The sequence below is a fragment of the Ammodytes marinus genome, assembly GCF_949987685.1.
Source record: "Ammodytes marinus genome assembly, chromosome: 9".
Taxonomy (NCBI): domain Eukaryota; kingdom Metazoa; phylum Chordata; class Actinopteri; order Uranoscopiformes; family Ammodytidae; genus Ammodytes; species Ammodytes marinus.
Genome location: NC_137213.1, coordinates 21,448,061 through 21,460,645, shown reverse-complemented (window position 1 = coordinate 21,460,645; position 12,585 = coordinate 21,448,061). Strand labels below are relative to the sequence as shown.

Sequence of the window (12,585 nt, the reverse complement as noted above, 5' to 3'; positions counted from 1 at the left end):
GCAGTAGCTGAACAAAATGATGAAACGGTCAGAACACCGCAACAGGTGAGAATATTAAAAAGTTTGGGCCAGAGAATAAGGTATAGTCGGACACCGTGGAATTCGTCTGTTAATATTATGATAACTATGAATCATCATCAGCATGATAGCATGATCATCAGGTCTAGGAGCCTATCAGAAACTCGTTGTTATTGCGTCAATTGTAATAATTGTAGTAGGCTATAGGTCCAGGTCCCCATGCTGTGTGAATGAGTGCATCAGTCTGTAGCCTATAAACAGGCTTTTGTTTTGTGTCACATGTTTATAGGCCTGTACTGAGAACAAAACAAACCCGTAAAGAGCCAGTGGCTTATTTTGTCTTTACTAAAAGCATGCAACATCTTCGAAGGAAGATTCTTAACTCCAGCAGACAGCACACACAATGGAGGTCAGAAGACAAATATGTCGGGGAAACTCGGCGTGCAGAGAAGGATTTGTTTTCTTCTACACACCCCACTCCAGAGTTCTGTGTGCAGCCATGTAATAATCGCACGGCATCAACAATGGATGCTGCGCGGCCCAGTGGTTGAGCCACACGGCAGTGTAACACATCCGTGCAAATGGTCGATTACAGCCATACGGAACCACATGACGGATCATTTGACTTTTTCTGAAACACGGAGAGTTGTGATAATTATGATAGTTAGGCGTGTTTAACAGACCGATACATTTTTCCCTTTTCCCCACAGGAATAAGGTCATGTATAGGGGCTGAGTGTGTGTGGAGACCTCCTCGACCTGCATCCCCATGATGGACTGACTGCTTCTGAATTCCATAAGAGGAGCTGCTGCATCCTCAGAGCTGACAGTCTGGACAAGCAGTTGTCATCGCCAAGTATTGTCAATATTTTTGCTGCATTATAATTGAAACATAACAAAAATAACAAAACAATATTATTTTCACAAGCTTTTTATAGTGTATATATATATATATATATATATATATACTTCATAGCAGGAGAGGGTCCTTCTTTATGTCTAGTTCATTGCCGTCTACCACAGCATGATGTATTATTATTCCTCCTATAAGACTTAATGTAGAAAGAAAATGAGGGAGTGGACACAGAACATGTGGAAACATTATATGTCCATAAAAAGAAGGAATGGGAGGGGGGAGGGGGGCAGAAAGAAAGTTATCATACTAAAGTTTGACTATCATGAAAAGGATATTGGATCTACCGTGTCAAATCAATTAGTGGGGTAAGCTGAGTCAGAAATGTGCTGTGGTGGTGGACAAACTGCATCAAAAATAAAAGAACAAAATGGCCCTGAAAAGAAATAGCGGGTTGCCTTTACTAGGCATACACACAGAATAAGCCAGGGTCTTTCAAGGCTATATGTCTGAAACCGTACACATAAAAAAAAATCAGACCGACTTGCTCCCCCATCCACTAAAGATAAAGTTAGTCTATAATGGCAAATAACCCATAGGCAGTTTAGATCTTGCCCTCGGCCCTGTAGCGATAAGGCCCTGCACTGCATCAGACTAAGGCCTGTTTAGAACACTGGAACAATCTCAATGAGCAATGCCGCTCAGTATTCACGACTTACACTACATCATCAGATCAAATATAGATAGACATGTATATGGATTTCAAATCATCACAGTGATTATCTGACCATACGCTATGGGGAGTAAAACTGCTGAACTAATAAGGTCCAACTAATTCTCACAATTAAAATAGTCCGTCATGCATTCCTTACTGTATAAGAGACTATACTGTAACTCTGGTGGAAAAAACTATTTGGTTGCTCATTGGACAAGAAGAATGATAGATACCTGAAGTTGATAACCCTAATTTGCATTATTCATTCAGTTTATTGTGGTTTTGGTATGTTAAAATAACAGTCAGCTGTAAAAACAGCATGCGCCTAACTAACCCTTTATTAGTCTTCTGAGAATCGTTCCACTGCTGTGAGGGAATGTTCGAATACCAAGCCGTAATATCAGGTTCTATGCTGCCATGGCCCACTAATTACAGTGGAGGCTTTGACGAAGAGTATGATTCTGTCTTTGTGAAATTCCAAACACAGATTTGGAAATTGTGTACTACACTGTTACTCTTAGCCACATGTCACTCAGACACAGTACCTGAATAGGGCTGAGGTCAATGTGTGGCCTTACGCTGTACTCTTTCTGATTCATCCAAGTAAGGCCTTGATCAAACAAGTTTATCATTTATTATTTGTGCATGCAAGATACATTTTGCATTTCTTGATGCTCTATATAATAAAGCTAAATGCTCCATGTTTCATATTAACACTACCTAAAGGTGACAAGAAACACTCCAGTGTTGTTTTAATGCCCTTCAAAAATAAGACAGCTATTATTTGATATAGTTACATGCAATGTATCAACAGCCATGTTTGATGGTTTTGTCTTTATTAATTACAGCAGTTCATCTGTAACAAATTCAAAAGAGCTTTGCATCACAACTGACTACGGATCGGACATTGTGTGAAACAGGAGAAACAGCCTGGAAGAACGGCCAGGGCCACATTTAGATAGGCATCTCACAAACACTGCATCTTTAGAGGAAGGAAATCCGCTCTGTGATTAGTAGCCTATTGATGTTACGGTTACAAGGTACTTCCAAAAGAAGTTAGTGTTTTTCTGATGTGCTTGATCTTATCAAATACATGTGAATCACAACAGTTCAGTGGGGGCTCAAACCGAGCACGGTTATCATGACAAAGGTGCACCCAGGTGAGCAGGATAAAAGAAAAAGAGAAGCGGAGCATTTGTTAACCATACAGCCTGTGGGCATGCAGGGGGTTACCTCGGTAGATCAGCACATGAGGATTGAAAACAGTGAGATGATAGTTTATGGCCCCATGATGGACGTGCAACGTTACCTCCTGTGAGATTCTTATCTGGCCCACGACACACAATGCTTTCACTTCGGCATGTGGTGTGTGTGTGTGTGTGTGTGTGTGTGTGTGTGTGTGTGTGTGTGTGTGTGTGTGTGTGTGTGTGTGTGTGTGTGTGTGTGTGTGTGTGTGTGTGTGTGTGTGTGTGTGTGTGTGTGTGTGTGTGTGTGTGTGTGTGTGTGTGTGTGTGTGTGTGTGTGTGTGTGTGTGTGTGTGTGTGTGTGTGTGTGTGTGTTTGTGCGAGGGAAGGAGGAAATGTTATCTAGTGTTGTGACAACAAATTGAAATTGATTTCCTACTTCTCCAAAGAAACTAAACGAAAAAAGCAATATATTAAAAAAGCTAAATATAACATATTTCATATATGAGACCTATCCAATACAATATTTTGAAAGCAAAAATAAAAAATCAATGTTAACAAGTAACTTTGCAACTGTGAAGAATGCTTTGAGATAAGTAATGTGGAAGTGTCTTCACATGTGCAAAAGTGGGTGTGTAATATCAAAACTATGCATTACACTTTACTTATGAGGAGTACGTATTTGTACAGTAAAACAACAATAATCATACATTCAAGGATAAGCAAGACAATTGCTGTCGCCTATGTCAATGTCCTTTCATCTCATACCAGCATGCTTTTGTAAAGCAGCCCTAATGTAACAACTGTCCCCAAATGCATTTTTAATCTGATTACTCTGTTTTCCTTAATGAATTACTCCTTAATGTTACCACACTGTTAAAATGCAATTCATTCTCATGTAATTGTATGCACTTGTAATCCAGTTAGACACAATGCAGTGTGTACTATCACTGTACAAACATGCATGCATACATTTAGCCACAAGAGGGCACATTTTAGCTCAATTTATGGGACATGTAGTCTGTCTGATGTACCAGGAGACCCACCAACCTGCATTTAATAGGAATTGTATTATAATCTGGCTTTCATTGTGAACTTCTCTTGCCTCATTTCATTTAAGTGCTACCTTTGTGCTATCATGTGTGAGGAAGACATGCTATTGCTTAATGTCACACACACACACAAGTCCACAATTAGATTATATGAGAAACTTTTTGTTTAGCAGACAAGGTTTCACTCCTCAGTCAATCCATAGGATGGGATGGCTGTCAGGAGAAAGGTGTTGCACTACTTGGTATGGACATTGACAGCCTTTCCAATTGATTTTTCCAGAATGGGGATAAGCTACAAATGCCGCAGAACATGTAAAAGTAATTTCCATTGGTGTCGCACAGATGTATCTGACTTATTGCATCCCATGGAAACAGGGACAGACACAGACAGTGCATATTGACTTGCCTATATATATATAAGTCTTAAAAAATTCTATCAAGATTTTTGCATAAATAAGTCCCTATGAATGCAAAAGATCGCAGAGACAACATTGGGCAGACAGGTTCTTAACTTGTGTAATTACTGAAATATAGTCATCCTGAACAATATTTTAAAGTATGTTGAGGAAGCGAATGTCTGTCCTGCAGCAAACGGACAATATCTTAAACGTAGGTATGAATCACAGAAGGACACCACCAAACACATAGACTGATATCTAATCTACAGTAGTTGCTGGTATTCAGCCCACTCCGATACTAAACACGACGGCAACGTTGCTGAGCTGCAGAAGCCGAAGGTGTCACTGCTTAACACACTGATCGGAGCTGTCCACTGCCTGTGGTGCTGAAAGGCAGGGGGTCAAAAAACCATGAACACTTCATATTAGGCCAAGGCTACTGTCGCTGCGGGCGTTAAATACTAATGATACGGTTAAATCGTTCTTTTAAATCCACCTTATGCGACTGACCAGCACTGGTGACAAACCAACCAGCTGGCACATGCACAGTTCGGGAAATCAAATTGAACGAGTCTATCGACTAGATTGTTTCAAGTAAACGGGGTTTAGTAGTAATACAGTCCTTATGGATTCTATTCTGACCCAGTTCACGGGTTGTTGTGCCCTAGGCCGGTTACACAACGAGCTTGTGCTCGCACAACCGGATTGAGCTGCGACAGCTAACGGGGCTGGCTCCAACCGGGGAATGTGGAGATTGAAACTGGTTCTCGCTTTACAACATAATATCTTGGATGTTCACCACCGGATACTCCTCGGTACGTGCAGGGGATTTAAATATCCACATATAATATGTCACACATAATGTTGTTTCTGTAGCCCATATACATGGCGGAGGAGGCGGACAGTGCAGGAGGCGACCGTGGCTCTGCTCCGCCAGACGTGGCCGATTCGTTCCCCAGCGAGGAGTACGAGTGCAAAATATGCTACAACTACTTCGACCTGGAGCGCCACACTCCCAAACTGCTGGCCTGTTCCCACAGCTTCTGCCAGGAGTGCCTCGACGCTCTGCACTCCCGGGAGGGCCGAGGGTGGAGAGTCGGTTGCCCCGTGTGTCGCCACCGAACTCCGGTTCCGGAATATCGGGTTCGCAACCTGCCCGACAACACTACACTGACCGAGGCGCTCCCGCTCAAAGCGCACGAGCTCATGGACTCATCAAACACGGACGGTCTGGCAGTGTCCGCCGCTGCCCCCCAAGAGAGTAGGTCCGACAGCTGCGAGACCTGCAAACAGGTTGCGTTCGTGAGCGGCTGCGCGTGCGCCATCTTCTCCTTCCTGTCCATGGCGGTGCTTTTATTGATGGGCCTCATCTTTGTACACAACTTCAATAACACTGCGTGGCCCGTCGGCCCCGTCTGTCTGTTCGTCGCCAGTCTCCTCGCCCTGTTCTCGCTCATTCTTACTTGGTTAATGTGCATGTTGAAGTACCAAACCGAAACTGAAGCAAGCAACTTCAGTTCCCACGCTTCTAATAGGCTATAATGTAATGTTGCACTTGTCAGACATCCTGATCAATGCCTCAGTCCATGTTTTTATTGTGAAAAGTGAATTGGAAACCAAATCATGGTGATGGTAGAATACATTTTACTTTAGATTAGGTTCCAATGTGTGTAGCCTACACTTGAACAGAACAGATCCAGTCTTTAATGTTATTAGTGACATCTGTGTCTTTCATTATAAACTCAAAATGTCTGAATTGAAAAAGGCCTATTTTGACCTTTGGTTGTGTGAGCATCATGGTTCAAGTGAAACTTGCACAGGGCCTACGTGTAATCTGAAAAACTTCTAGCGTGTAAAGTAAAAGGTTCACTGCCACACGATGTGTTTGGTTACAGTAGCCTAATTGTGAAGCTTCATTGCCTTCCCATATTGTTAGCTTGTCTTACAAAATGAGCCTTAGCTTTGCTATGCAACTATAGACTTTATGTTTGTACCCTCTTTAAAGAGAAAGCACTTTAGCCTCATGTTCTTGCTTTGTTGCGCCAAACCAATCCGTCATATTGTGTACAGGCATGTAGGCCTAATGCTATGAAAAATGCTAATGTATATGGCTGAAAATCATTGATTGGGCACTTTTAACTTTTTCTTGCTAATGGAAACTTTAGTGAGAAATGACTTGAATAATAGGAAAACAGCACCGTCCGCCCACTGTCCTCCCACATCTGTTTCCTGTACTATCATCATTTTACTAATGTATTATTGTATGACAGATTTCACATGGAGTGTTATGTGTCCAGCTGCTGGTATCTGACTGATTTATTATTTATTATAACCTACTTCTGTCATCATCATTTCTCACAGCATGCCCCATAGTGGCAACAGGCAGGTGAGACAATGACCTGCTTACCCCATAACCACCTGTGTGTGATTACATTGACTCCCCGTGGTGGAGCAGGTCAGCAGGGGATCCCGGGCAAATGACCCTGAGGGGACATGAGCCATCCCGAGATGAGAGAAATAACTTTGGGGTAGGAGGCCAAAATAAGTAGTGCTGTAAAGTAGTGAGACAATGAAAGTGCAGATGACCTCCTAGGGGTCTTAAATCATCTGATGGGCTTAAGTTTGTTATACCAAGTCATAAAAACTGCAAGATATTAACTCGGCTAATGACTGGGTCCACGCCCAGGTCTTAGGTTACAGGGAAGTGTGCAATAAAAGAATGACATTCTTGTGTATTTGTTATAAATTAGGCCCCAATCGATTCCCTCCCTATCCAATACTATGAAAATTAAAAGGTGGAGTCAGCGATTTTCGAGAACACTTGTTGTCAAAACACTTTCGTCAAAATCAGCAAATATCTTCTCACAATCCGCTATACCTTTTCGCTGAAAAAAAATCCAGTTTTAATACACAAAAAGGCTTTATAAATGGGCATGATGCTAGTTACAGTGGCACACCCTTCGTTTACATACCTGTTTACAGAGCCTAGGCTGTGTATTAACGGTGCTGTAAGCGGAATGGTTCTTTTAGCTAACTCCCTGTCAGTTACTGCAGTTAGCAGTCCCCTCGCTCGTCCCTACGTCACCACATTAATGCACTGCTGTCTTCAAGCAGCGAGTTATCTAGCATCATCTCAGATCCACAAGTGTGATAAAAACATGATAAAAACCATCAAAACAGACATTGGGAAGGATTTTTACCTGCTCCGCCATTGTAGGCTCATAAACATTCACCCATCTGTTGCTCTTGCGTGCACCGCTTGCGTGTAGCGTTCTCTCGTGTGATTGGATATTAATTTCGGGATCCCCGAAAAGTTTATTAGCCGATTACATGCAGAGCAGCTGACTGAGAAATTGGCTTTATGAAATGCGCACAATATGAAAGTGATCACTGTATGAATAAAGAGCGATTTAACACTTATATTAACATAAATAAACCGCTTACTTCACCTTTAACACAGGATTTTCTTTCAGCGCACACAGTACTGACAGATAGCGCATTGAGAGGACATATTCACTGATTTTGACAAAAGAAACATTTTGAGAACTAGCTTTCTCCAGAATCGCTGACTCCACCTTTAATATGAGACTAACACTGCTGTCAATTCACCAGGTTTGGGTCATTAGATTAGTTATATGATTCAAAAAGATGTCTCCATTTAGTTTAGGTATTCGCTGAATCCCAATATCACAGTGGGTATTTAGCTCCACTTAGTGTTGTTTTAAGAGGCGACACTGGTCTCTGGAGTTAAAAATCCATCTCTTTCAGGTCCCTCAAAGGGACTCCTTCATTCGCTCATCCAGTCGCTGAGTAATGCCACTTAAATGTCACCGTGACAAAAGCATGAAAAAAAGGAGGGGTTGCAGGCTTCTACTGGGAGCCACAGGCTCACACTGTGTCTGAAGCAGAGGGCTTCATTTCACAGGGACTGCAGGGCTTAAACTTAAAGATTACTTTGAAATCTGCATCCCCTACCATCAAACTCTCCTGCTCCAGCCCGCCCTCCCTCCAGCCGTCACTCCCTCTCCCCCAAAAAATGAAAAGCTGACGCCACAGAGCGAGGGATGAGTTGGGAGCAGATCCTCTTTGATGACAGAGAAGGATCCTTTTGTTCCATAATCCCCACACAACAGCCCTCCCCCTCCTCTTACCTATAAATCCAATTGGATGTCAAGGGGCTTCATAATCAGCCAAGGGTTCAAAAGTTACTAGTTTATATATTTTATTTTAAAACGTTGGAATGTAACAATGTTGTCTTGTTGTGACACCTCCTGCCCCTTATAAAAATATTAAAATGTTTGTCCTTTCAAAACGGTGGAAGTCTCTTTGAAAGCAGCCAAAACTTAAAGCTTTAGTGCGTAGTTTTGGTTGCCACCATGAGGAATTCTGAGGAATTACAAACACACTGTCAGCGACTCGCCATAAGTCGGTGAATAAGCATGGACTTTATAGCTTCTGCAGTACGTCTTAGTTTTTTCTTAGCAGAAGTAATACATTTAAACTTTCTTGGGCACTTCTTGGGATTTTTCTGAGCTCCTGCGCCAGTGTCATGGGGTGACACCAGTTTGTAAACGCTGCCGTATTGAGAAATACAGAGAGTTTTGTTGATCTCATAGGCTTAATCAACTTTGTGTCAACTTGTTTGGCGATGGCTTGAATGTAACCGACATTCATTTACAGTCCCCTCCATAAGTATCGGAACAGTGAGGCTAATTCCTTTATTTTTGATTTAGACTGGAAATATTTGGGTTTGACACCAAAATATGAATATGAGACAATAGATCAACATTTAAGCTTTAATTTCCAGGTATTTACATCTGGATCTGATACACAACTGAGAAGATAGCATTTTTTGTAAAGGAACACCACATTTTTAGGTGAGCAAAAGTATAGATAGACTTAAAGTAAATTAAAGTGAATAAGACTTAATATTTTGTTGCAAATCCTTTGCTTGCAATAACTGCATCAAGCCTGTGACCCATTGACATCACAAAACTTGTGCATTCTTCTTTTGTGATGCTTTTCCAGGTCTTTACCGCAGCCTCATTCAGTTGTTGTTTGTTTTGGGGGGTTACTCTCTTCAGTCTCCTCTTTAGCAAGTAAAATGCATGCTCTATAGGGTTTAAGTCTGGAGATTCACCTGGCCAGTCTAAAACTTTCCATTTATTGCCCCTGATGAACTCCTTTGTTGTTTTTGCAGTGTGTTTTGGGTCATTATCTTGCTGCATGATGAAGGATCTTCCAATCAGTTTGGTTGCATCTTTCTTTACATTGGCAGACAGAATGTTTCTGTAGACTTCTAAGTTAATTTTGCTGCTGCCATCATGTGTTAATGTGTTGTTGTCAAGATGAACCTTTACCAAAGTGATGGAAAGGCTAAAGTTTGGAGAAAGAAAGGATCTGCACATGACCCCAAGCATACAAGCTCATCTGTGAAACACGGTGGAGGCAATGTCATGTCTTGGGCTTGCATGGCTTCTTCTGGGACGGGCTCATTATTCTTCATTGATGATGTAACACATGATGGCAACAGCAAAATGAACTCAGAAGTTTACAGAAACATTTTGTCTGCCAATTTAAAGAAAGATGCAACCAAACTGATTGGAGGATCCTCCATCATGCAGCAAGATAATGACCCAAAACACACTGCAAAAACAACAAAGGAGTTAATCAGGGTCAAGAAATGGACGGTTTTAGACTGATCAAGTCAATCTCCAGACTTAAACCATATAGAGCAAGCATTTTACCTGCTAAAGAGGAGACTGAAGAGAGTAAACAAACAGCAACTAAATAAGGCTGCGGTGAAAGCCTGGAAAAGCATCAAAAAGGAGGATTCAAAAGTTTTGGGATGTCAATGGGTCACATGCTTGATGCAGTTATTGCAAGCGAAGGCTTTGCAACAAAATATTAAGTCTTATTCACTTTAATTTATTTTAAGTGTATCTGTTCCAATACTTTTGCTCACCTAAAAATGTGGTGTTCCTTTACAAATAATGATATCTTCTCAGTTGTGTATCAGATCCAGATGTGAATACCTGGAAATGAAAGCTGAAATGTTGATCTATTGTCTCATATTCTTATTTTGGTGTCAAACCCAAATGTTTCCAGTCTACAGCAAAAATAAAGGAATTGGCCTCACTGTTCCGATACTTATGGAGGGGACTGTATATGAAAAAAGTTACGCACTATAGCTTTAAAATGAGCATATTATTATATAAATCACCTAAAAAGTCACATGACGCTGGTCAGTGGCTGCCATAGAGGAATCCCAAAGGAACAGCAACAGCAACTCAGAAAAAAGATACATTTCCTCTCTTCCTGTCTCTCGCCTATAAGTGTGTGCAAAGTCTGTGTCCCTGTGTCATTATCAGATTGGACACACACATGTCACGGAGGAGATGAAAGTGTTCCTTTTGCACGTAACATCTGCCCTCTGATGGTTTGTGTCCCATCAAGATGACCCCAAAGACATGGCCTGAGGAGTGCGATTATCACCACTCTGTACACACTCGCCACGAGATCACATGCTCGTGTAGATGCTTGTGTGTGTTTATGAGGGGGGGGAGTTGGAGGCGTGGATTTGTGTGTTGATGTCCATATATCTGTCAGAATATGTCTGTACAAACATATGGCTTAACAAGCATGCAAACACTCCAAAGACAAGTGGGTGGATACATTTCTGAGGTCAAAGTGTCAAACACGGTTTACCGAGCCATTTCGCTTTCATCATTTTGCTCTTCAGATGTCAAAGAAGACTTTCCTCTGTTCTGAACACTCACATGCAAACACTGTTAGATCTTCTCTCTGCCGAAACAAATGGCATTAGGAGAGAGAGAAGTGGAAAGCCCCGATTGAAGAAGAAACGCTCATCGACTCCCCCTGGTGTATAAAAGTCAGAATGCAGCAAAAGATAGGTAGTTTTTATGCATAAATGAAAATGAGTGTTGAATCCTGATTAACTAAATAAATAAAAAACAGATAACTTACAAACACAGACAGACAGACAGACAGACAGACAGACACACACACACACACACACACACACACACACACACACACACTAAACTATATGGAAAAAAATTTAATAACATCTTTTTTTTAAGAGAAGCTGGAACATGCCCACAGTTTACAAAAATTAACAATATATATATATATATATATATATATATATATGTATATATATATATAATAAATTGAATTTGTTTTACACGTCTGTTACAACAATACAACACAACAAAGTACAGTAATCCAATAGAAACTGGAGTTCAGTGTCTTGGTCCATTGGTCATTTTTACTTGGCGAGTATTGATCAGTATGGCAGTTTTAACGACAGCTAACAGTCATCAGCTATTTTTGGTAGTCGTCTCTTTTGTATGGGTAAGTGAACCAGCAAACTATTCAGTCTGCGTTCTGCCCTACTACATATTTTTTTCTTCAAATGGCCACCAGTCACTCTCATGGGACCAGACTTTATTGATTTTCAAAAACTGTTTTCTTTAATCAGTGTATTAGATTTTTTTGATGAATGAAATCTTTATATCTTTATGGGTAATGGTTGAAATGGATCAAGGATTGTCCTCCCCCTGACACCTCCCCCATCACTCCTCATTCTCCATGTATCTCCACCCACACCCATCTTCATCATCTGGGTTGCTCTTCTCTGCCTCGTCATCCTATACTGACACGAACAAATGAAAGGAAAGATCTGGAATGGAAAAAAATAATAAACAAGGCCAGGATGGAGAATCTGAGGCAGTATTACAAAGAGCTCCGAGCCGAGGCCAAAAATAGAAGTGAGACAGACAGTTGGGAGGAAGGGAAACTTTCACCACGCTCAACACTTCACCAGAAAAGGATCCATACACAACTGGCAGCAGTTCAAAGACTTTTTACACCCCCTGAATCAGTTACTTTTGTTAAGGATGAGTCATACTACCTAAAACTATTCTTATGATATTTAATTGTGGTAACCCTGTGATAAAGCATATTCTTGTTTATAATAATAAGGCATTCATTGTATTAATGAGCAAATTTCAGGTCACTCAAGGACACCTTACATGTAGACAATAATAAACAGACAAAAACAGATGCACAACAATAAAACAGAGCAAGCATACAAATACAAAGCAATAATAAAAACAAGAGACTAAACATACTGAGAATTACACAGAAAATGCCAGTTTGAAGAGGTGGGTTTCCAAACGAGATTGAATGTGGGGAGAAAGTCAGTTTCACAGATAGACTGTGGGAGAGAGTTCAGGAGACTTGGGGGCTGGACGGCTGAAAGCTCATGACCCCATGGATGACAACCGTGCAGGTGTGGTGAGGGGCATGGAGGAGGAAGAGCTGAGAGTACGAGTAGGGGT

At 41.2% G+C, this 12,585-nt stretch overlaps 1 protein-coding gene across 1 annotated transcript; it reads left to right on the top strand.

Moving 5' to 3' along the window:
- Positions 1–5,104: 5,104 nt before the first annotated feature.
- On the top strand, positions 5,105–5,761 carry LOC307255397 (RING finger protein 228-like; the record flags this gene model as incomplete). The annotated part of the gene is made up of 1 exon (XM_080034080.1): positions 5,105–5,761. The coding sequence occupies one exon, from the start codon at positions 5,105–5,107 to the stop codon at positions 5,759–5,761; it is 657 nt and encodes a 218-aa protein (XP_079890206.1).
- Positions 5,762–12,585: the final 6,824 nt, after the last annotated feature.